The sequence below is a fragment of the Dermacentor silvarum genome, chromosome 7, assembly GCF_013339745.2.
Source record: "Dermacentor silvarum isolate Dsil-2018 chromosome 7, BIME_Dsil_1.4, whole genome shotgun sequence".
Lineage (NCBI taxonomy): Eukaryota > Metazoa > Arthropoda > Arachnida > Ixodida > Ixodidae > Dermacentor > Dermacentor silvarum.
In genome coordinates this window covers 58,313,670-58,339,817 of record NC_051160.1, presented here as the reverse complement: position 1 = coordinate 58,339,817, position 26,148 = coordinate 58,313,670, and the positions used below count along the sequence as shown (strand labels likewise).

The window sequence follows — 26,148 nt, the reverse complement described above, 5'->3', positions numbered from 1 at the left end:
TCGCGTTGTGCTAGCGTGTGCAGCGTAGTGCAGCTTCCATATGCACGACGGTTGCTCATGGTCATCGACGTTGGTAGTCGTGATGGAGGAGACGTGCCACCAGGCGTCAGCGTGGGTGCATCAACGCCTAAGGGCGCTTTAGCCACAAAACACCAATAGACATTATATATCAATGTGCAATAAACATTACACTACTTCTGTGAAGACACGTTTCACTTTCGTGTTCTATACCGATTCCTATATAAGAGGGATCAACCACATTTTTATAGAATAGGCTTCTTATGACTAAAAGAACATATTTTCTACCTGAGTAGTTGCGTAGTTGAATGCGTTCTGAATATTTTAGTTTTTTGGTACTAGCGGCTCTTTAACTTCCACTCATTAAATCACCATTTTCCATGTTCTATTACAAGCATAAAGACAGCAAGCAAATTATATTGTTTAGGTGACTAAATCGATCAACCAGTTGGCCTAGAAAGGAACATGGTGTCTTACAGCGCCTTATAAGGCAAACCTGGAGTCGCTATTATCGCATTAAATTACAGGACAAAACGAGCTTAAGCATTTGCCTATGAACGTTTTGCCTAAAGTGTACTGTTGATCTCGCAACTGATTAAAAAGACACCCTACTGCTAGGTAGCTCCAGTGAAACCTTCAAAACTGCGCTACTTTTCTTATAATGATCTGCATGTGTTGACTTAAAGCGGGAACATGTATTCTGTTTGTTATAGATATTCGGTAGTTGGCAATTCCTCGGCTTTGGTAAATTGCGATATTAAAACATATCTTTCAATAGTGCCTACAGACATAAATGTGCAAGCACACATGGGTGTCCTTTCATGATTTCACTTGCGTGTTATGAAAATGAAATAGTTAATGCAAATTAAAGCACTGCACTTCTCAGTTGCATGACTAATACTGCTACTAGTGTATTTTCACCACCTTCTATTTGTTGACCTTCATCATTGGAGTTTCATCACGGGGCGCTCATTTGAAGATCGTCTGTTTGTTCACCTACTACCGGGCGCAATTGCACAATGACTGTGGTTGTTACAATAATTAGGAAAGATAACGCGTTTCGCAAGGCAACTCACCTGCTGGAGAGAAGTCGACTTGAACGACAGCGCAACTTTTGTCATCCGCTAGATGCTTTATGTACTTGTAAGTTCTTTCCCGATATAAGGTTTCATCCCCTTCCCCTTCAATGTGAGGCTCTACGTATCGAGACACAATATATTTATTACTGCTTTGCAGGGTAAATATCCGGAAGATATATAAACAGAAGAATCATCAGTTGTTGATCACAAATGCTGGTTAAATGAGATAGAGTGAGAGGCTTTCGCTTCATTATTACTATAAAATATGCATATGCATTCTGGAATGATAAGTACTTGTTTACAGGAACACAATATTCGGAGAGGCATTACGTACGCTTGTCTCCACAATTGCGTGCTAGATTTGGCAGCTTAAAATTGAGCGGGTTGTTTTATGCTCGTGTAAGCCGCAGATTCTGTACCGGCTCTAAGATCACGTGCAGAGAGGGTAATGTGCACAACCGAAAGTTTGCGGTAATAGCATAATTGCGATAATAGACATGAAGTGTTGACGAGAGTTTTTATTTGTATCGGCGTCTGCACTAACTGATCTACTTCTTTGTTGTCGTTTTTTGACTGGTGGATAGCGGAAGAGGCACGTAGAAATAAGCGCCAAGGTAACATATTCTTGGGCTGGGAGCAAAAATTTCATTGTTGGAAGTGTGCGTTCGGCTCTTGTGTGACACCATGCACTAGCGGTATATGGTCATTCTGGGTCATTCTTCCTGCGTGCCGTGCCTCATCTTATGGCTAAATGTTTTTCCTCACTCATGCCTTGTTTTTCACGGCAGCTCTTCCTCATTTTGAGGAAAGGCTCTTGAAATTTGAACCAGCCATGCTTCCTTCCCTATAATAGGCGACTAGGAAGTATTACCGCGATAACGTTAAGCGCCCCGTGTTGCAGAAAATTCGGTGTCGGCGTCCGCCGCCGGGGGCATTGTCCGTCAGAAAAAAATCATCCCGAACCACCACCACGCAGCCCCCCCCCCCCCCCCCCCCCCCCCCACGCGGCGCATAGGGGTTACTGAACTATTTGAACTTCTCAAAGTAAAATCAGCCAGCAAATGCATAAAGTCCGATTACGCACAACATACAGACATGATGACGTCGGATTGTAACTTGAGTATATAAAAAATTAATTATAAGGTTTTACGTGCCAAAAACACGTTCTGATTATGAGGCACGCCGTAGTGGGGGACTCCAGAATAATTCGGACCACCTCGTGTTCTTTAAGCTGCACCTAAATCTACGTACACGGGTGTTTTTTTTTTGCATTTCGCCCCCATCGAAATGCTGCCGCCGTTGCCGAGATTCGATCCCGAGACCTCGTGCTGGCGATGGCGCGATGACCCCTAAGCAACCACGGCGGGTATAATTGAATATACGAGAAAATAATTCGAATATACAAGGAAACATAATTTTGTTACGCCGATACTTAAACACAAACCCCCTTTTCCTTGCATACGGGGATATGAGCAATTTCTCAGCCCTGCGCTGCCGCTATCGTATTCCACTCTTAAAGACGAAGCTTAAGCGTCCTAGAAGTTTATATGCAGTGCTTGTGATTAGAGTTAATTTTAAACAAGTGGAAAATTATTTTCGACGTACCAATACTATGGAATCTCATTATTATTATACGCAATGAACTTATTCTGAAATTGACAAACACTGTGGGCCGCTAAACGTCAGTACGTTCTTCATTTGCTAAATATAAGGAATCCGAGGTTCATGGCCAAATTTTACTGTACTGTGTGCTGATGTACATTTAACTTTTATTTTTATTCTGTATGAAAAGTGTTGTTTGATCGCGGAAAGTAAAAAAAAAGCTTAAAAAGAAAACGTGGCCAACGATATACTTTATTAATTGTTGAGATATGTTTTTCATAGAACATTTTTTATTTGATCTGGATTTAGCCATTATTTAAAAAGTCGAGATAGGCTGACATGTCAACGAAAATCTCATAACATACATCTTTCGCATGCATTTTCGGTAAATATCTCACATCAGAAGAGAAAAGCAACACGAGAAGAAACATGAAATAATGAAGCACGTAATGGTGTCAATGCATCAAACAGCTCACTGACAAAAGAAACAACGTAGCCAATGACTGCACATGCACAGCCCATGCACTTTACTTGATCACCGTCGTTGCAATTAATAGTGAAAGCGGTATGTAGCCTCCATTGATAAAGCTGATGGAGGTTAAGTGCAGCAAATCAAGAAGATAGGTTTTTGTTAAATAGTCGAGTGAATGTGCGTCTACCAACGTGGTAAGAAATGTACCAGCACCGCAAGGTGGTATAGTTCTGTTCATTAAGGATGCCACTGCTGATCTTCTGAATGCATATCCATCTTTCCTCGACATCCGACTTTGGTTTGCGTGAGCGCAACCACGTGGCGTATTGACCTTAAACGTTTCAAGCTTCCCGCGGTGAGGTAGTGATGATGTCAACTAAAAAAAAAAGAATTATTATATATCCCTGCGCACTGAACTTTACTAAAACATTTGTCCTGCCGGCGTTATCCCCGATCTTGATCAAAAGTAACCGCCCGTCAGATGGAAATGAGTTATCATTCTTCGAGCGTTTCTTCGAGTCATGGCAAACGCAGAGAGGAATGATTCTTGGCCATTCAGACGCTTCCCGAACAGCAGCCACGGTTTCCATTGTTGTTTTGTTTTATTGCTACGAGGCCAATGTGCTAAGATAATCGTCGCCAGCGTTCCGCGGCAGCTTTTGATTAGTCGGAACGTAAGCGGCACTTGGCGGTAATATATAGCTTCCAAAAGTCAAACAATAGGTTTAAGAGACGACGTTGTGGGCGGCTTTGGATTGTAACCTCTCGATTTCTTTAAAGTCCCTCCCCCCAAGAATCTGAGATCTGAATTCTTCATTGCGCCCCTATGGGCTACTGCAGCAGCTGCCAATCAAGCAAACATGAATTAGCTGGTTTGGCACCTTCGGCATAAGACACAACACAGGAATAGTGCAAAATATATCTGTTTTGGAAGACAGGAATTTGAGAGCATGGGTCTCAACTCCGTGCGTTTGTCGACAAAACCCAGCGTTCCCCAGTTCTCTAGCAGCCCTCCTCGCCTCCGGCAGTCCTTTTCCACTACATATCGCAACGCGTGCGAATGGCATACCCCTGATGGCAAGCCTAACTGCTTCCGCTGCTGTCGCATCGGCCACGTCGCTCGTCACTGCCGCAACCGATGGCAACACCACCCACATACGCCGACGCTTATTCCCGCACCTTTTTACCTACTGCTCCCTAAGTCACCCGCCATGAACGCACTGCCGCTGATGCTCCAGCTCCGAACCTTCGCTACGGCCGGTCGCCTTCACATCGACGCCATCATTCTTGTTCGCCCCAACCCCGTCGCTTTTCTTCGCCGCCTATCGCCGCCCTCCAGCAGGCATTGCAGCTTCTGGAGGAGAACCTGCGTTGTCGAACCTGCCCTCAAATCCTCTGCTCAAGTTACCTACGAACCAAGACATTCTTGACGTTGACGGCTTTCTTGTCATTACACTGATTGATACAGGAGTCCATCTTTCTATTATGAGTGCTGCCTTCCGACGACGTCTCAGAAATCTCCTCATCTCAGCGTCGGCACGAGTCGTCCGCGTTGCGGATGGCGGTACTGTCCCTATCGTCGGCATGTGCACGGCACGTGTCAGCATCAACGGCCGCCACACTCCTGTCCTTTTCACCGGGATTGTTAAATTGCCCCATGTTCTAATTCTCGCACTAAATTTTACCTCCGCGCATTCGGCTCTTATTGACTGCTCTGCCAGTACCCTTCGTCTTGAGTTGCCGATTCTCTCAAGACCTTCTGACGCAACTCCGTGCCAAGTACGCCCCACCGGCTTTATTCGCCTGCCACCAAAGTCATAAACCTATATCCTCCTCAGACTCGAACAGAACCATGGGACATCATCGTCCTTCAAGGTAGTTTTTATTGTTTACTGTTATGTTATATACCTGAAAAACAATTTTTTTTTAATTTAGATACCACCGTTAGGTGCCAAAAGTTCCGTCTCCATGTACGTGGTATCTCCATCATATCCTCATATTGCTATGGCAAAAAATGCATTCGATTGCTTAAATGCCGAGATTAAGATGGAACTACGAGGAGTATATTGGCAGATTGCTGTCACGTCGAGTATTTCACGCAATCTCAGTGATATCGAAACACACCTCATTGTTGCCTTCGGCCGTCTGGGACGACATAGTCTTGGTAAATTTATTTTCAAATTTCTCGAATGCCGATGACAAGAATATGAGTAAAGCACTTCTTTACACTTATACATGTACCGTACTTCGTACGCAGAATTAATATTTTGCGTAATCACTTCTGAGTGAATTTCGGAAAAAAAGGTGAATGCAATTTCACAAGGGGTCTTAGGAGGATATTGAATTGCCCTCTTCTCCACCAGTTCCTGTAGGAGAGTACCTCATGACTCCTTGGCACGACATTCCACTGCAGCAGGAAGTCACCGTGCCTCACAGTGTTCTTATTATTATAGCTAACTGGACTCGCATGTCTATGTTTACTTTGGATTGGCAAAGCAAATTCTACGGCAAGGTATTTGCCTTGCCAACGTTGATTCTCTCTGCGGCCATCAAGAAAAAGCTTTATCAACCGACGATTTTTCTGAGCTTAGCAGGCCTCTCAGGCCAGCCTTGGGCGCCGATCCCAACATAAAGAAACCGATCCGACCCTTATCAACCCTTATCGGTTATCAACCTTATCGCAATTAATCCGATGCTTCTAAACCCTTACGGTCCTTATCAACCTTATCGGATTTGATGCGACCCTAATCAACCCTTATCAGTCCTTATCAACCTGATCAGAAATGCTTCAACCATTAAAAGCTGTTATTGCTCTTGAGCGCCTTATACATCCGCGTCGAGCCATTCAAGACAGAGATGACACCAATATAACCCCTCATAACTATTTATTCTCTTATCAAATCATTGACTGCTTATCTGTCTGTGTTGTGCGACGGGAAGCGCATGAGCCCTCAGAGGTCGGTGGCGCTTCTGTCGCTCAAGGAACGTTCCAAAGGAAGGCGCATCCCGCGACGACCGCAACGCATCGGAATCATCGGAAAACTGGAATTTTCCTTATGTCTACAAGGCTGTAAATCGGCTGTACATGTGGTCCTACAGATGGAATTATTGCACCATCATCAAACCTTTCAAGAAAGCTTTCATAGAAACTGTTAGCCTTTGATATTTATTTTGTACCGCCGGTACAACACATCCATCTGTTTAAGAAAGAGAGTAGATTTTAATGAAGAGAAGGGAGGAGAGGTCGGCCTGGAGAGTGTGTCTCTAGCCTGCTACTCCTCACGGGGGTAAGGGGGAGTGGGAGATACAGGGAGAGGTAGGTGGCAGGTGATTATGATATCGTACAATGAGTTACTGTTTACACACGTTGTCCAATACGCGGTTGCGCACTTTTCACACACTACACGCAGGAGTAGTGTTGTCCACACAAAACGTCATCGCACAAACACATTTCGCACACTGCACACTGCACAGGTCCTAGAAACGACCATCTAAGCCCGTCTCACACATAAAGTTCAAAAGTGATCTTATGGTGCGCTGGGCATGATCAACTCTTCTCCACGCGCCTAAAACATTTGCTTCCGAAAAGGGGCGGGAGTCCAAACAGTCAGCACTATGCTTTAGTGTCCTTCGCTCGGCCGCATATTGAGGGCACACGCAAAGTATGTGGTCTATTGTCTCGGGCGTGTGACAGACGTTACAATCAGGGTCCCGTTCTCGTCCAATCTTGTGAAGGTATTTGCGAGTGTACGCCACACCAAGCCGTAATCGATGGATTAGTGTTTCCTGGCGTCTCCGCATCCGAAGTGGAAGTCGGAATCGCAAACCGGCGTCAAGTCTATAGAGGCGCTCTTGCCGATGTTCGGGGTTGTCCCATTGTCGCTCCACAGACGTTTTGATGGAGTTGTGTAGCAAGGCGCTGATGTCATAACGGCAAAAGGGAAGTTTTATAATCTTCCCGTCAGTGTGCGCCATTTTGCTTCCGCGTCAACCTGCTCATTTCTGGCTATTCTACAGTGGCTGGGAATCCACTACAGCGCAATGGTATGTGCGGGTTGAGGCGCCTCAGTAAGCAGAGCCATGATGTCCTAGAATAGAAGACTATATGCGATTCTGGGATTCATATGATTGCTTATGAGTTGCAGCACCGGTTTTGAGTCGCAGAACACTGTCCAGTTAGCGAGGCTTTGTAGCAGTTAGCTGTTAAAGTAACCACTTTTGTGTCTAACTCTCTATCTTATTGTACACACAAATTTTTATGATAATCAGGAGTGTTCCTTAAACGCAAATAAACATGTTATGAAATGTTGACTTACCAGTGTCTTTATACATACCAGTCGACCCCATAAACACCCAGTAAATATACTCGCTAGACGAACTGCAAAAAATTCATATTTTGAATGAAAAAAGAAGTCAATTATAAACTTAAGAAATCGGATATTACCTGCCAGCCGTGGTGATAAAGCTTTCTGTTAGGCAGATTCCGTAGCTGTCTATGGTGTGCTTCACGTTCTTTATGCAGCGAAGATTCGTAGAAACCCAATTATCACCTGAATACAAGGTCCAAACAGGTTGACTTGTGTTCAAAAACTGGGGAAAAAACAAGAAAAAGTATCGTTATACCTTCCTCCCGTCTGCTCATGTTAACGAACTGTTGCTCATAAAACTGTTTACGAGAGGAGAAAGCTGGCTGCTTTATTCCCGGCTTGCACCTAGGCTATAAAACAGTGTCGAACGTTGAAAGACAAAAGAAAAAAAAACGTGATGAAAGTGACTTGATTAACAATGCATTCGCATTCCTTTTTCACCTGATTCTGTGCTCCAATTTAGACGCGTGTTTCTATATGCTCATGTGAATATCTCTTCACGGGGATCATTGACTTATATAGCGCCTAAAACCTATATTCTTGGATCGTTGCTACCAATTTGCCTACAATACTTCGTAATACGACTGTAGCTTCGAGGCGTCAGAGCGGCAGGCCAGACACTGTTGTGCATAATTACTAAGAAATGTCTGGGATAAGTTTCCATTTTTTTAAGGACTAGAGGGAACGCGTATAGCATTGCTTCTATTATTGCGCATGATGACACGTGGAAACTTATCATGGAGTGATGCGTGCAATATCGTGAGAGGTACGATGATGCTTGCACTCGTGCTCTTCGAGCCTCACTCATTAAATTATGGAGCGATCCTGTTTGACTGAAGAAATTTTAGAAATCTTTACCATTGCCCCATGGCTATAGTTTACTCAATTTAGAATTCGTTGCGAGTGTTTATTTCTTTATGGCATGCGTAAATTCCGGAAAGATTGACAGTGCTTTTTGAATATTATTGAAAGTGCTGTCTTAAATCTCCTGTCAAGACCAACGCCCCTTTTCGTCTCTCGTCACTTCATCCACCATTTCGCGCTACCGGAGATGCTTGAACATTCGCTCCGTCGCCGCACCCTCTTAGCAGCAGCCCATCAAATGTTTGTTGGAGGAGCGTCTCTTTATATTTCTGCCGACATTCCGATTGACTCCGATGCGGCGAGCAGCGGCTACCTAGCAGCGGCAAGCGCAGCACGCCGTCTGCTCGAGCAGACGACGCGTCTCTCACGTGTCGGAAATGATGGTATTTTGACAGTAAGTGGCATGAAAACCTTCTACCTGCTCAGGATTTGGCGTCTGAATAACAAAAAATTGCATATCTTTAGGTATGGGTGTTTCAATGCTAACGAAGGTCGTAAATTATCCACTCTTGTGCCGCGGCTGCAAGGCCTCCTGAACACGTGCTGCCCCTAGCGGCGGCGCTCACATCCGGTCACACGAAGTGGTCGCTCTCTCGCCCCAGCGCGGGCGCGCCGTCGAAGCACCTATCTTCTTACACCGTGGTTCTAAGCCGAAATAATCACTGAAGTCTGCTGTCTTATTTTTATTTAATTCTTGGCCGCGTAAATTATGATCCTCAACTTTCTGACATGTTTCCATCAGCTTTTACTCAATAGAAACGCTGGGAGCTGCACTGACAATTATTATTTTATGCTGTATTGGGATGTATTCTATAAATTGAGTTCAACGAGAGCATTATCAAGTGTTATCGAGAATATATTACTGAATCAACCCTTGCTAAACTACACTGCTTGTAACTGCGAATTCTTTATTACCAGCCTTTGAATACCGCCTAACCTAAGCCACGTGTAAATGGCGGTTAGTGAAGGAAACAAATTGCAGCATTTCTTTGATTTGATCGTGCCACGGGGGCTGCCTGATCTCGCAACTCGTGCTGAGGAACCGCGCTTGATCTCATTGTTCTTGGTCAAGTGTCAAGTCCCGCAACAAAACACAGCATTTTCTTTCTCTGTCAGTGTAAAAATGGCTATTTTTACTATTTTTTCCTGATGCAAAGTTTCGAATTTCACACGTAACATTTGTACGGAGGCTGCTTCAAATGTACACATATGAAACTAGCTTTTATGCTCTCCAAGGATATGCTGAAGCTGGGCTTTAATTCTGAAGTGCTACGTTGACTTGGTGTGTGGCCTAAAACAGTGGTGCAAATGAGACGCATGGATGCTGTGCATATTGTGTTGATATTTCAATGGTATTTGCCACACCTTTCAAGAAATGTGTATTATACGTTTCAAAAATAAAAAGCGTTGTCTCCCAAATTTCTTGCAGCAAAATCTATTGCTTCTCTCTTTCGAACTCTCGCCTCAAAGTTTTATTGTTGCAGCATGGAGATGTTCAACATGAAAACATTGTCCCATACATTTGTCATTCCCACATTTCTGATATTATTTGCGTTTATTTTCCAGCCCAAGCATGTTCTCCACATAAGGGGAAGTTGTTGTGGGGGTGGAAACAAATGGCATGAATACGATGACGTACCCACTGTCATCAGGGGCCTGACTAGCCCACCGTCATTCGAGCGCTCACCAGCCCGCCGAAGTAAGCTCCCTGCCATAAAAGCCTGGCCAACCCACGAGACCCAGCACGTTGCCCAGTTCTTATCCTCCTATCCTCTGCCTATCTCCCTCAATTCCTATCCTCGGGGCCGCGGATGACGGGCAACCCCCCGTGATCCACCAAACTTCACGGAAGATCCACCGTTGAGTTCTATTTATTTGTAAAACTGTTTTAAAGTAACCCACCATCACCCACATAACTCCACGATAATTGCCTGTTGGTACATATTTATTTCTAAATGAACTGTTATAAAATGTCTTTCGGTATTCTTACCATTATTATTTAAACGTGTATAGGACTTTTGTTTCTTTTTCTTCTTCTTATCTTCTTAAGTTGTTCTCATCCTGTTTTCTTAGCTGCTAATTAATGTAGACAGCATAGTGACACCAGCAATCAAACATGCCACAGGTAAACGGCTCGCTATAAAAGTGGTTGCGTACTCTAGAGCCAATGTACTGATTTGCATTGGTCATACAGGGGGCACTGGCCACACGCTTGACTTGACAATGGCAATGATGTGGCCCAGCGCTGGCCCTACGCTAGAAACACAATGACTGTGGCATTGGCATGATGGATGCTCGCCCAATCTTGGCCCTAACTCTAGGCAAGAGTGATTGGGTCAATGTTTCCCAAATGCCAGTGTTGGGCGAGGGATATCACCAATTTCTGACAGAATTGAGCCATGTTTTGTCAATGCTGGCGTGCTGCCGTAGGAGTCTTCGTATGGTGACAAAAAAGTGAATCATATCCGGTGCTCTTCAATGAATCTTTGATTCAGTAAACTCGATTAGCGAGCAACAGGTAGGAGGCGTATTCTTGCCATAGTTTTCTTTCCCAGTCAGTTTTCTTTACAGCTCTTCCAACTAATCGTGCCTGAAATTACCGTTAATATACACTTATAGGCTCCCGATCATCTTATTTCGACCATTTGCCTCTCACTCGATCAGCCAATGAGAAAACTTGGGATGATGCTTTCAGTGATCCGCTTCGATGGCGAGTAAATCGCTGTTCAGCGGCAACATACCGCACGGATGGCGAGTTTTTAAAGTTTGTCATGGCACTGCTTGGCTCGTGATGAAGAATATGAAACAGCGAGGACGTATCTGTCTTCGGGAGAGACGAGACCATTCGTAAAGAAACGGACAAACACTATATTTAGCGGATGCGAGGAAAAAAAAAGCATTTACGCGTCAAGATAAAGAAGCAAGTACACAACAATGTAAAAGTAATGGAGAAAGTCTAGAAAGCTCAACTAAAAAGCACTCCGCACACTTACGAAAGTAGCGAGTTCATCGGGTCACGCAGATCAGGTTGGGCCAGTCGACGCTGGAGGAGTTAGTCATCAGGCGGCGATGATCGACACTGCTGTGAAGATAAGCATTTCGCATACGGGCGACGGCCGGACGCCCTTGCGGCGTTCGCCAGCCGGAGCTGGGGCATGGCGCTGGTGACGCTGGGCCACCTGGGTCAGACGCTGTTCCAACGTTCGCCAATGGTAGGCAGGAAGAAGTTGGACGGTATGTTGATCCCAGGTGGGAGCCTGGAGGTGGCCTTGGGTCAGGAACTCGACTGGCCGCTACTCCCGCGCCCTGGGCCCCTTCTTCTCCGTCTTCCTCCACGTCTGCCACGCCACCCGTCTCTTTCCGAGCTCCCCCGCGTGCCCTCACACCTGCTTTTATTGCGATAGCAATTATATGGACACTCAAAAGCAGATTTCTGCCGTCGGCGTCGCCGTCGCCGTGAGGTTCCGTATGACGTCAATGGAGATGAAATCGTCGCTGCGCGCCGAACGCTTTATGTGCGAGTGAAAGGGCGCGAGGGGCGCGCGCTTTCACGTGGAGTGAACGCACGGCGGAGAACAAACGCGCGTTCTGCGCCGTGCTCGCTTAAGGGCTGCAGAAGTAGGCGTCTCTTTCCTCCATTACAATCACCATATATGTAGAGCAAACGCGCCTTCTTCCCACTAGCGAGAGGCCGTGGGGGAGGGAGGCGACGTTTAGCTGCGGCACCAAGTGCCTATTTATATCAGAGGCTCCGCGGCAACAGTCACCAACGCCGCACGCATTTTGAGCGAACGCGGGCTAAACGCCGACGGCGTCGACAACAGTTCTGCGTGTTGCCGGTGCTGCTGCATGTCCAAGTTTATACAGCTGATAAAGCTAATATCATTACTCCGTATAGCTCTCTGGAAATTTGCTATCGCAATTGATGCTTCGCCTTTCAGGTGAAACTGCGACAACTTTTTTTTTTTTCTCGCCGCACGTGAACTGGCGGCGATGCCCTGGTGGCGCTCTTTTCGCCACGTCGTCGTCGTCGTCGTCGTCCGTATGTTCAAACACTGTCTCACAGTTCTTTACTCCACGCACATCATCACACAGTTTTAAATGCGTAAGTATTTCTATGCTTACCCAACGAGAAAACTGTCCGTGCGTCCGTGCGTCCGTCCGTCCGTCCCTCCGTCTCTTGCGTAAGACGACCGCTTTCAAGATAGAGCCCACAGCACCAAGCCACTTTACCTTCATGCCGCCTGGCAGTTCAACTCAAACGAAGCGGCGAGAAGACAGCGCGCGGAGTTATCAGCAGTCGCCACTCCCTGTCCGCTTCGCACATCGCTTTCAAGATACGGTCCGCGCAGGCGTGCCACAGTTCGTTTGATCGGTCCGTGCCGCCACCGGAGCCCTTTGATCACGGTTCATAATGGTTTGACACGAATCGACAAGGAGATAAAGAGCGATAACGGCTTATGATTATTAGAACGTCCTCAGCGCACATGGCGCCTCCACCTGCAGTACTGTGCTTGCATTATCAATGCACCTTGCGCCACCATCAGCACAAGTTTGTGTCACCGCAGCGCTGTCGTTTGTACTGGCAGGATCAAGTGTCATAACACTGATAATCACACCGGGTGGCGTGGAGATGAGAAAGCCGCATAATGCTTACGCATACTTAGACAACTTCCGGATGAGTTTCTGGTTGTAGTTCTTCTAAAGAAGCTATCTCTGGTATCTCAAAAATTCACGTGTCTACGTGTCTTTAACGGTAACGATCAATGAGGGCATGCTCCACAATGACCATTTTGGAATACCTTCGGAATAGAGTTATTTCGTCGTACGAATGTTTCTTCGTAGGACTGCAATAAAGCTTTGGCCATGCTACTGTCGCCTTTCTTGTACCACACTCAGTGTAACTTCCATACCATCGTTTACGGAGTTACAACTGTGGTCCAGCCATCGCTGTTATCAATCTGCGTCATGCCCCTATTTTTCCACCGTGTTAATGAAGCCACACGCACGCTTGTGTGACGCACGTATTTGCTAACCTTTCATGGACAAGTTGCGCCAGTTGGTAAACAGTGCGGAGCGCCAAAGAAGGATACACACGCATTCACATGAAAAATATTTCGCATATCATAGATTTTTATCGTGACTACAATCCGCATAATTTCGTGTACTTGTGTGGGGCACATTCAATGGGCTGGGTCGTTGTGCCTCTGACGGCGCGATTTCTCAGCACTGCGCAGCAATCGTTCTGCGCAGTGGGGAGAAATAGCTGAGGTGAGATCAACACGTTCAACAAATTGTCAGTCTGTAACAGTTGGTCGCTGCCGTGTAGTTACTGAAGCGCTCGGTTTATTGAGGTATAATCGCTGCCTCGATTTTTAATGCCTTCGCGCAGTTTCGCGATCTCTCTGCCTTTTAGTAGTTATAGGTCGACCAATTGCACAGTGACCCACTAGTCCATTTCACTCCAAAGAAGGCAGCAGTTTTCCTTGCAGATCTAACGCTTGTAAGGATTACTTTCCTCGAACCATTCACGAATGACATGGTTTACTTAAAGATGTAGTAAATTCTTCTGATTCCGCTTTCACCAGTACACTTGATAAATGGAATCGAAAATATCCTGTTTGACATGCAGTGGTTCGTCTAGAACGTCATGCTTTCACGATTACCTGATTATTCACGATAATGATTGTCACGGCTGTCACCCGTTCGCAGTCAACGCAAAGTCGACCGACGGGGTATACAAGCCGGTGGGTCGTTCCGTAGTCCAGCGAACACCGTGCAAAAGTCAGAGTCGGGAGCAAAAAACATCTTTATCGACTCACAACGACACAGAAGTTAATAAAATAAAGTAATAATAAAAAACACAAGACAACACACCTGAACGTCATATAGCTCAATGATGACGACAAAGAAATATGACGAGCAATTAACAGTGGATATAAAAATTAAACAGGGCGCGGATCAAATATACAAGAATACACTTAACAGCAGTTCACTAAAACAAAGTTAAAAAAAACCAACGATGTCATACGCGTGGCCGGGCAGCAGTAGCAAGTTCATAAACCGTGAAGTCGGCGCGCAGAGTTTTCCCGAAGAATGCTGGCGAGCCGATCTTGTTGAGGTGGATGCGATTGCTGGGCTGGGTTTCCCGGGTGTGTAGATCTGACGACTTCTCTCAAGCAGGTTGAGCTAACTTGAGGCGAACTACCGTGAGCTTTGTTGCAGACATTGGTTTGTCATCTCGTACGTCAACTAGTTACGCGGAGTTCCGACGTGGCTAAGCGGCCCAGGCGATACTGGATGGCACTAGCTCCTCAACTGCTTCTCAGCCGATTACAGGCTCAGCTTCTAGACTGATTAGCAGGGCCTAAAACCTGCGCCCAAATAGCATTTGCTTTCCCCTAGTTCCCTGTGTCGGGGAACTTCAGGTATGCAGAGTTCACCTAATTATTTCATAACTCCTCCCAAAAGTCTTGGCCGTGCCCCTTTTTAATCAGGGGCGAGGGAATGGTTGATTCCTCCCTGGCTTTCCGAGGTCACACCCCCCGCATTGCACCACACAGACAAACAAGCACACTTGAGTCCGTTGACTAGCACAGAAGCAACAGCGGCCGCCGGCCATACGACGCCCGTTAATCGGCGTGTCGCTATCTCGAAACTATATGCCGCACCGTGAGATCACGACGTTTTTGGCTCCATTTAATCGTGGTGTCGATGGCTTGAAACTATGCCACTCCGTGACTATGATGTTTTCTGGGTGCTTTCTTGAGTGACTTTTTTCGATAGATTTTTCTGAGCGTGTAAATTATGCTGCGCGCCTTGCCTCAAATGTAGGTCGCTTCCCACAGTTTTTATTGCCAATAGCTTCATAATGTATTTTCTAGGTTATTCTATTTTCATGTTACGATGCAGTATAACGCATTCTCTAAGACCACCTGCTTCTTAGAGCAGGAACACAGGCTATCAGTATCTAATAAATATTTAAAATAAATAAATAAATAAATAAATAAATAAATAAATAAATAAATAAATAGAAAAAGAGCACGTTGCTGAGCTTAGCTGCTTCGTCCCATTTATTTTGGGCGCTTACCCGCTCGTAGGTCGTAAGCCAATCCTCAATGGTGGTGTCATCCGCGCCTGTGAAGCTAGCAGGGTCCCTGTGGCGAGGCACACCAGAGCACGGTGCCGGTGCAGCAGGAGGCACTTTGTAGTGCACGGCAGTACAACTAAATGGCAGCACTGCATCCCCGTAGTGTACGGCAGTACCACTAGATGGCAGCACTGCATCAGTGGCTATATAAGGGCTCAATAACTGTTGTCGGGCACTTGCCCGCCCGGAGAGTTGGCTGCTGTGTCGTTCGCTCTCTCGACATGGTATCAGAAGTGGGATCACGTCTCGACTGATCCCGTGCTTGCGGCTTCGACACACGCGCTGGCCCCGCTACTCTCCGTTGAGGAAGTCACCTTCCATCCGCCATGGCCACCGGTGCAGGCTCTACCGGAACGTCCGCTGCTTCGTCGGCCGCTCCGTTTCTACATGGCATCGCCCAGCTGCATCCACCACCGGCGTTTCGCTTTGACAACCCCAGCTCCTGACCCACATGGCTGCTGCAGTACGAGGACTACTAGTTCGCCACCGGACTTTACGCCGCTCTGACGGAGGTCCAGGTGCGCTCTATTCTCTACTACATGGGGCCTCAAGCCAGGGTGGTCCTTGCGTCCACCACGCTGGGAGACGCGGACCTGAAGGACGTCGTCTCCGTAAAGAAGCCGTTCACCGACCACTTCGTCCACCCGCCGAATGAGCTGTACGAGTCAGCTCGCTTTCACCGCCATACGCAGCAGCCGGATGAGACGGCCGACGCATTCTACACTGCGCTTCGGACGATGGTCAAGCGCTGCAACTATTCCTCGCCCGAAATCGAAGAGCATCTTGTCTGAGACCGTTTCCTCGTGGGCTTGCTTGACCGCAAGCTCTCGGACGAGCTTTGTGGGAATCCGAGATTGACGTTGCACGAAGCGCTCACGCACGTTCGCCAACACGAAGACGCTGATAACGAACGCAAGGCTCGTGACTAGGCTGATTCATCGACGCTCTCCATCGACGCCGCTCGCGTTCGCAAGGGAAAGCCAGCGCCATCTGATAAGACAACGCAGCAGCTGTGCCCATTCTGCGGGCGCGCATCACACCCTCGCGCCGACTGTGCAGTTCGCAGAGCGTCCTGCAACTTTTGCCGCAAGAGTGGCCACTTCGAGAACGTATGCCTTAAGAAGAAACGTGGCAGCGGGAAGCACACACCGAAGCCTTCTGCCAGCTCCATCGAGCTACATGCAGTTGCGGGAAAGCGCCCGAACGAGAAGTTCGTCGAAGTACTCGTCGGTGGGTGTCCACTTTCCTTCAAGGTGTACTCTGGCGCCGAAGTTTCTGTCGTACCCAGTACGTTTACAGGCGTCCCCTCGAAGCTTCAAGACCCCAAGAGCGAGTTGAAATGCCCTGGCAACATCTTGCCGGTCATAGGCACTTACGTTGCTACCCTGTCATGGCACGGCAAGTTCACCAAGCAGCTGCTCTACCTCCTGGCAACCAAGACGGTCCCGCTGCTGGGCTTCCCGGCAATCCAAGCCTTGGGCGTCTGCACATTTGTCGACCAAGTCTCGGGGACTCCACAGCCCTCGGGCGACTTGTGTATCGATCCCAGCCTCTTCCGAGTACTTGGGACACTCCCCGAAGCCTACACTATCAGGCTGCAACCCGTCGCTACGGCTTTCTCTTTGAGCGTACCCCGGCGCTTTCCACTCCCTCTCCGCGACGTCGTCAAGGCTGAGCTAGACAAGCTAGAAGCAGAGGGCGTGATTCGTCGGGTGGACGCACCAACTTACTGGTGTGCTGGACTGGCTGTCGTCCCCAAGGTCTCGGGCGGTTATCGGCTCTGTGTGGACTTGACGCGCCTCAACAAGGTGATTCTTCGAGAGCGTCACGTGCTTCCTACAGTGTAACAATGCCTCGGGTTGCTCGGAGAAGCCACAGTTTTCGCCAAGCTAGAAGCCACGTCGAGCTTCCACCAAGTCAAGCTGTCCCCCGAGTCACAAGAATACACCACGTTCATAACCCCGTTTGGCCGCTACTGCTTCCTCCGACTGCCGTTTGGGATCGCGTCGGCACCGGAGTACTTCCAGCGGCAGATGTCCCCGATCCTCGAAGGCATAGAGGGTGTGGTGAACATGATCGACGACATCCTCGTCTTTCGGAAGACACGCTCCGAGCACGACCGTCATCTCCGCCAAGTCATGGAACGGCTAGCAAAGGCAGGAGTCACGCTCAACCGGCAGAAGTGCTCGTTCACCACTTCCAGCGTCAATTTCCTTGGCGTCGTGGTCAGCGTTCAAGGCATCTCTCCAGACCCCGACAAGGTTGCGGCGATCCAAGCCATGCATGAACCCGAAGATGTCTCAGGGGTGCGTCGTCTGCTGGGCCTCGTGAACGACATCGGGCGCTTCTTACCCCGCGTTTCTGATGTGACCGCGCTGATCCGAGCCTTGCTGCTCAAGAACCCTGCCTGGACTTGGAGCCATGCGCAGCAGTCTGCCTTCTCCCTACTGAAGAATATGCTGTGCTCGGACATCTACGTAGCTCGCTACAACACCGCATACAGTGGCACGGTCTCTGCCGACGCCAGCTCCTATGGCCTCGGGCCAGTACTTATTCAGGAGCAGCCGTCCGGTGAGCGTCGGGCCGTCGCTTTTGCATCGCGGTCCCTCACACCCACAAAAGGCGTATACAGCCAAACGGAGAAAGAAGCTTTGGCGGTCAGCTGGGCGGTACAAATGTTTGAGGAATACGTCCGGGGACTTCAGTTCTTCTGCGAGACGGACCATGAACGTCTGGTGGTGCTCTTGGGTTCCATTGACGTTGACCTGCTGCCACCACGGATCCAACGGTTTCGCTTGAAGCTGATGCGGTTCCAATACCAAGTACTCTACGTACCGGGGAAGCTGTCGGCAACTGCTGATACGCTTTCATGCGCACCGCAGTATTCCCCTCCATCCAACCGGGTGAATTAAGTCGAGCTCTTTACCCAAGAGGTTGTCTGCTCCTTCCCAGACATCGTCTCGTCGCAGCTCGAACACCTGCGCCAGGCGCAAGCCAACAACGGCGTGTGCAGTCTGCTGCTGCAGTAGTGCGCCAACCGCTGGCCCCGGCAGTCCCACTTGCCTCTCCACGTGAAGAGGTACTGGCAGTACCGGGGGGACCTCACCATCTGTGAGGCAGTGCTTCTGAAGGGGTCCCGCATTGTCGTGCCATCCGCCCTTCAGCGCCGCACGCTCGAGCTCCTTCATGATGGGCATCAAGGCATCAACCGGTGCAAAGCTCTGGCTCGGGAATCAGTCTGGTGGCCGGGCATCAACAATCAGATAGACCCACTGGTGTATACTGCCCCACGTGTGCCGAAACCAGGGTGCAGCGCTCGGAGCCCATGCTGCCGTCAACCACTCCAACTCGGCCCTGGGAGGAGGTGGGCGTCGATCTTTTTCATATGAATGGCCAGCACTATGTCCTTCTGGTGGATTACCGGTCACGCTTCCCGGAGGTCATCAGCCTGCGCTCGACGACAGCACCGGCTGTCATCAACGTCATCAAGAGCGTCTTCGCGCGCCACGGGATCCCGAGACTGGTGCGCAGCGATAACGGTCCTCAGTTTGCTGCAAGAGAGTTCTCCGCCTTCTCCGATTCCTACAGTTTCCGCCACGTCACTAGCAGCCCCCCTTTTCCACAGTCGAACGGGGAGGTGGAACGGATTGTGAGGACGGGCAAGGACCTGCTGCGGAAGGCGGATGATCCTTACCTTGCGCTTCTGGCATACCGGGACACTCCTGGGGTTAACGGAGTGAGCCCTGTTCAGCTGCTCATGGGCAGGCGCCTACAGACCCGGGTACCGAAGACGTCGCACCAGCTGGAGCCTACCTGGCCGCCGTCGGTCCTATTTACTCGGCCTGACCAAGACAACCGAAGGCGCCAAGCATCCAACATCAACAGACGACACGCGGCTCGTGCAATGCGGCCTCTTCAGGCCGCCGAGCAGGTCTGGGTACGGGACGCCAACTCCCCCGCGATCGTCATGGGGCGAGCTCAATGCCCCCGCTCTAACGTGGTGGAGACTCCGACGGGTGTACTCCAGCGCAACCGGATGCACCTGGTACCAACGACGGGGCGTCCTGCGGAAGGCACTACCAGTCCACCTGGAACTCCCGCGGCGGCGCAGACCGCCATGTGCCCAACAACGCCTGGAGCTGATCGAGCAGCCCAAGACCAGGGAACCGCATCGCCTCGGGAAAGCATCTCCACTGCAGATGCAACCCGTGGTTCTACTTATACGCCACGCGTCTCTAAGTTCGGGGGAAAGATCCGCAGGCCGAGAAGGCTCGACCTATGAACGTTTTGTTCCGGAGCAAGAGTTCCTCTGTTTTGTTGTTTTATTTTACAGAAGGGAGGATGTAGTGTACGGCAGTACCACTAGATGGCAGCACTGCATCCGCGACTATATAAGGGTTCAATAAATGCTGTTGGGCACTTGCCCGCCCGGAGACTTGGGTGCTGTGTCATTCGTTCGCTCGACAACTTGTTGGGAGGCTTCTTCAGACATGGTCGAAGGTACGGTGCGCGATCGAAGTTCCAGGTTGCAGGTTTTGAGGGCACAGCACGCTCCACAAATTGAAAAGGGTTTATTAGAGATCGGAGCAGAGCAGTGTCGACAGTCAAACGAGAAATAGCTTTCAAGCACGAGTGCCGTTGCGAGCAAAAGCACGCGACCCACTAGCATCTGGTACCCACTAGAACTGGGCCCACTATCGCCTCTCTTCGCTACAAAATGAATGCATAATTTGCACACTATCTCGGTGAGTGGGGAGGCTTCCGTAGTGACGTCGTCATCACGCGTCTTTATTATGTCGTCATTTGCACCGCGCATCTGGCGTGGCTCGAATCACAAGCTGCAAAGCGAGAGAGACAGCCGTGGACGACCTGGACGCCGCAGCCGCTGTTCCTTTGTGCTGCGCTCTTCTAGTCCAAATTTACAGCTGAAAACCGATTTGAGGAATTTACCTAACAGCAATAAGCGACGAGCGATGAGAGAGGTCATCGCCAGACCACATCGCTCGTCTCAGTTCAATAGTGGCTCGGTTTCATTTTTCTGGGAATTAGCGCCTTGTTTGTCTTTCTTTTCGTCTACTTGTCTACCATGCTGTGCTTGTTTGATACTAGGAGAACAATTCATGTGGTTCGTTAAACAAGGCACGTATTGGCTGCAGTGAACGGCCAGTATATCCACTAAAGCTAGGTGAAATGGGGGAAATTCGTCCACAATAGCTACGGCGCACTAGCTGTCAAACGATAGCGCGATGTGTCAGGTCGCTGTTAACTTACGCGAATGCCCCGATAACGAAAGTAGTTGGTGTCAAACAACGCTGTGCGGTTCTCCTTGTGTAATTGGTGCTGTTTATAGACCTCCTAACGCCCATCTTGCCTTTCTAAAATCAATTCACGACTTTTTGACTGACAATGTGTCTGAAAACACGCGTCTAATCATAGCAGGTGATTTTAACCTGCCAGGTATTCGTTGGGATGTACGACACATCAGCAGACTACAAACACTGCGATGCTTTATTTGACATGGTATTTAGCAGAGATCTTACGCAGGTTGTTAATGAAACAACTAGAATTGGACCAACTACTCAGTCAGTGCTTGACCTTGTATTTGTAGACAGCAGAATTACTGACTATACCGTTTCTCTTAATGACGGACTATCAGACCACAAACTTGTCCTATTGCGCATAAAAAAAAGTTTTACCAGTCAAGCTTTAGAGAGATACAATATGCGTAAGAAATTCTGCTGCAGCAGATGATGTCAGCATCCTAGATTACTAGGAGATGTCACTGGAGACGTTTGGTGGAGCAGCTGAGGTCAATACGTTGTGGGATGAGTTTAAAGGTATTGTCAATTACTGTATGGGTAACTATGTTCCTATTAAGACAAAAGAAATGTGAAAAAGTGAAATCCTTGGGTGAACCGAGAAATCGCCCAGTTAAAGCGGAAATGAAAACGTAGAAGGAAAATTAAAAACAAATATTATAATGAGATTCGAGATCTTTCGATAATACTAAAGGAAAAAATTATCTATTGCGAAACAACAACACTATTCCCACACTTTATCACGGTTTATGAAAGATTCGCCATAGCGTTTTTGGCGTCCCCTTGCTCCATCACATGAGGATGTGAGGTATGTTACCCGCAATGAATGTATATTTACAGACTCTGCGCAAATTGCGGATAGATACAACGAATTTTTCCATTCTCTGTTTGACCCTCCCCTACCTTTGCTTGCAGAAATAAGAGAGAAAATGACTAATGCCCGTTCAGACATGCCAGACATTATATTAGCTGCAGAAGGTATACTTCCCCTTCTGTTAGTCCTAGACACGAAAACGTCTCCTGGCCCGGATGACATCCCTAATGAATTATTGAGACGATATGCTGAATGGGTGGCGAAGTATTCGCTGATAATTTTCCGTGGGTCTCTTGAACCGCATAATTTACCACATGATTGGTTAATGGCGCGAGTCGTGTCAGTTGATAAAACTGGGGAAAAAGAAAGAATTATAAATTATACACCCATTTCAATTACATGTACTTGCTGTAAGATGTTCGAGCACATCCTATCAAAAAGTTTGTTTAACTATATCGAAAACTTGAGCATATTTATTTCTAACCAGCACAGATTTAGGAGCCGGTTGTCCACTATCACCCAGCTTGCAGAAACAGTACACGATTTTGCTTAGGTAATAATGAAACAGCTCAGGTGGACGGAATTTGCTTTGATTTATCAAAATATTTTGAACAAGTTTCCCACTCGGATTTGATTTGTAAGCTACTTGACCTCGGAGTTAATTTAAATATAGTTAAGCGGATTCAATCATACCTTACTAACAGGTCACAATATGTGGAAGTGAAAGGCAGCAAATCAAAAATTCTAAACGTAACATCAGGTGTCCCTCAAGGGTCTGTGTTAGGACCTATATTGTTTTTATGTTATATTAATGACATGACAAATGGGCTTAATGATAAGAGAATGGTTTATTTGCAGATGATCGCTTAATATATTCTAAAATATCATGTCATATGATGACCAATTAGAGTTAGGTTCTGCACTAGAAGCAATCACCAATTGGTGCACGCGATGGGAAATGAAAATAAATTACGAAAAAAAGAACTGTTTATGAGCGAATAACTAGAAAAACAAGAAATGTGTTACTTTTCAATTACAAGTTAGACGGTAAACCAATAAAACAAGTGATCCACTTCAAGTATTTAGGCGTTACGATACCAGATGACTTATCTTGGAAAAAACACATCACTAATTTGTGTAATGCCACAGAGGTTAAACATTGGTCACTAAGGCGTAGACTTAAACGTGCTACCCGAGATGTTCAACTAACTGCATATCTAGCATTGGTACGTTCCGCACTGCAGTATGCTAGCATAATATGGGATCCGCATAAAAAGAGTGAAGTAAATCAAACTGAAAAAATACAGAGGCGTGCAGCAAGGCTTATTATGTCAAAATATAGGTACACGGATTCAGTGACAGAGTTGCTGACTCAGCTAAACTTGCCCGAGCTGTTATGGCGGCGGAAAGTGGCTAGACTACAATTTCTTTATTTAATGAAACATAACCGCTTCAATTTCGACACTCAACGGTATTTACAAAACAGAATGTCACGGATATCACGGTTCGTTAGGTCTAGCCACGAGGACCAATTTATGCCCATAACTACAAAGGTTTACTCATTTAAGTACTCCCAATTTCCTAAAACGATTGAAGATTGGAATGCGCTACCACATAGCATAATGAAAATTCTTTCTCTAGAACACTTTGAAAAATCGGTACGGGCCTATTATTCTTCTATGTAGCCATCCTCACACATTATTAGCTTCTTCGTGCAATGATAGGCAGCATACGTAATATGGCATGATTGAAATGACTCTGCGTCATATTGACGAAGTTCTTGTGTTTGATGTTGAAAATTTGATTTTGTACGATACAGTTATTGTTGCTTGTAGTGTTCGGTGCCTGTAATGCAATGCTTATTTATGACATATCTATTCTTGTGTATAAATTTGTATTTTCTGGTATGATTTCTGTAGCGCTCGTGCTTGTAGCGATCGTTGAAGCTTATTGTTACGGGGATGTTGGGAGTATAGACTGGATATATTAACGATATATACACGAGTAGAGTTAGTGCGGTCAAGATAGCTGACCAGCAACAACACGCAGGAGCCAGTATGGTATGGTATGGTATGCCTTATCTTATCCAGCCAGTGTCTCTGGATCTTCTTCTTTTCTTTCCTCCTATCTTTCCGTAACAGGACCCCCGGGTGCTGAAGCGCCGTCTCGGCGCATATCAGGCGAAGAACTGCGAGCGAATCATGGCTTAAGCCGCGAAACGTTCACAATGTCATCAGGCGTCAGACGTGAGAACGGATCAAAGTGTAACCGCGAGATGTCGTAATTGACGTCGTTAGCTTGGCCGAGGATTTCATAAGGCCCTGTGTAGCGAGAGAGAAGCTTCTGGGAGAGGATGACACGACGACATGGTGACCAAAGGAGCACCCAAGCACCTGGGGCGAACTTAACGTCGCGATGGAGGCGATCGTACCGCTCTTTTTGTATATCCTGCGATGCCAATAGACGAGGTCGGGCGATTTGACGCACCATGTGAGCGCGATCGATGACTTCACGAGGGTACTCGGTTGTAACACGTGGCACAGAAGGTAGGATGGTGTCAAATGGCAATGTGGGGTCTCGACCATACAAAAGATAAAAGGGTGAATATCCTGCGGTGTCATGTCTGGACGAGTTATAAGCGAATGTCACGTAGGCCAGCGTGGCGTCCCAGTCGCGGTGATCATTGGAGACGTACATCGACATCATCTCTGTGAGTGTTCGGTTGAGACGTTCCGCAAGACCGTTCGTTTGTGGGTGGTAGGGGGTGGACAGCTTATGCTCTGTGGCACAAGAGCGGAGGAGGTCGTCAGCAACTCGGGACAAGAACGAGCGGCCGCGGTCGGTAAGTAACTGTCGAGGTGCACCGTGGTGGAGGATGACGTCATGGAGGAGAAAATCTGCGACGTCAGTTGCGCAACTAGTCGGCAACGCCATAGTTATCGCGTAGCGTGTCGCGTAATCGGTAGCTACGGCGATACACTTATTCCCTTGAGTCGTCGTCGGAAAAGGGCCAAGCAGGTCAAGGCCTACGCGATAGAAAGGTTCAGAGGGAACTTCAATTGGATGGAGTCGTCCGACAGGTGGCAGGGGAGGTTTTTTCCGGCGCTGACACAATTCGCAAGTTGCGACATAACGACGCACAGAACGGTAGAGTCCCGGCCAGAAGAACCGGCGTTGTACGCGGTCGTATGTGCGCAAAACTCCGAGGTGTCCCGCCGTTGGTGCATCGTGAAGTTGTTCGAGAACGACGGATCGTAGATGACGGGGAAGGACAAGGAGAAACTCAGGGCCCTCAGGGTTGATATTGCGGCGGTAGAGGATGCCGTCGTGCAGCACGAACATGCGGCACGGGCCGTCGGTGCTGCCAGATTGCACTCCGGCGATGATGGCCTGCAAGGACTCGTCACGATGTTGTCCAGCGCGCATGTCGCACATGTCAGTGAAAGCCAAGACGCAGGTCTCCGGACAACAGCCTTAACCGCTGGACAAATAAAGTTTATTCCTATCCTATCCAGGTCTCCGGATCATGTGCAACAGGATCAGGAGGATCCACGGGATGACGAGAGAGGCAGTCAGCGTCCTTGTGCAGACGTACAGACTTGTAGATGACAATAAAAGAAAATTCCTGGAGCCGCAAAGCCCAGCGACCAAGCCGTCCTGTCTGGTCCCGGAAGGAAGATAGCCAGACGAGGGCATGGTGGTCTGTAATGACCGAAAACGTGCGGCCGTACAAATATGGCCGGAGCTTGGTGACAGCCCACACTAAAGCCAAGCACTCACGCTCGATGATGGAGAAATTCCTCTCAGAAGGGGACAGCAGGCGGCTGGCCTAAGCTATCACGCACTCGGTACCATTCTGCTGCTGGGCGAGAACAGCACCGATGCCGTGGCCGCTGGCGTCAGTGTGGACTTCGGTCGGTGCAGATGGATCAAAGTGGGCAAATATGGGAGGTGTGGTCAGAAAACCGATGAGAGCGGCGAACGCGTGAGCCTGCTCCGGGCCCCATGAGAAAGGCGTATTCTTCTTGAGAAAATCTGTCAAAGGGCGAGCAACGTCGGCGAAGTTTTTGACGAAACGCCGAAAGTAAGAACAGAGGCCGACGAAGCAGCGCACGTCAGAAGCAGAACGAGGCACAGGGAAACTGCGAACGGCGCGAACTTTATGCTGATCTGGTTGTACACCGGTCGCGTTAACGAGATGTCCCAACACGGTAATCTGACGGCGCCCGAATTGACATTTCGTGGAGTTGAGCTGAAGGCCGGCTTTTCGGAAGACCGCAAGAATTGCAGGGAGTCGCGTAAGGTGGCTGCTGAACGTGGGAGAAAAAACAATAACGTCGTCAAGATAACAAAGACAGGTGGTCCATTTGTAGCCTCGCAGAAGAGAGTCCATCATTCGTTCAAATGTCGCTGGAGCATTCCATAGGCAAAAGGGCATCACTTTGAACTGTTCATAAAACATCG

General features: G+C 48.1%; 1 protein-coding gene across 1 annotated transcript; it reads left to right on the top strand.

The window, feature by feature from the left end:
* The first annotated feature begins 18,877 nt into the window (after window positions 1–18,877).
* On the top strand, window positions 18,878–19,834 carry LOC119458890 (uncharacterized protein K02A2.6-like). Its single transcript, XM_037720750.1, has one exon. It carries the CDS (start codon window positions 18,878–18,880, stop codon window positions 19,832–19,834), a length of 957 nt encoding a protein of 318 aa, XP_037576678.1.
* The last annotated feature ends 6,314 nt before the right edge of the window (window positions 19,835–26,148 follow it).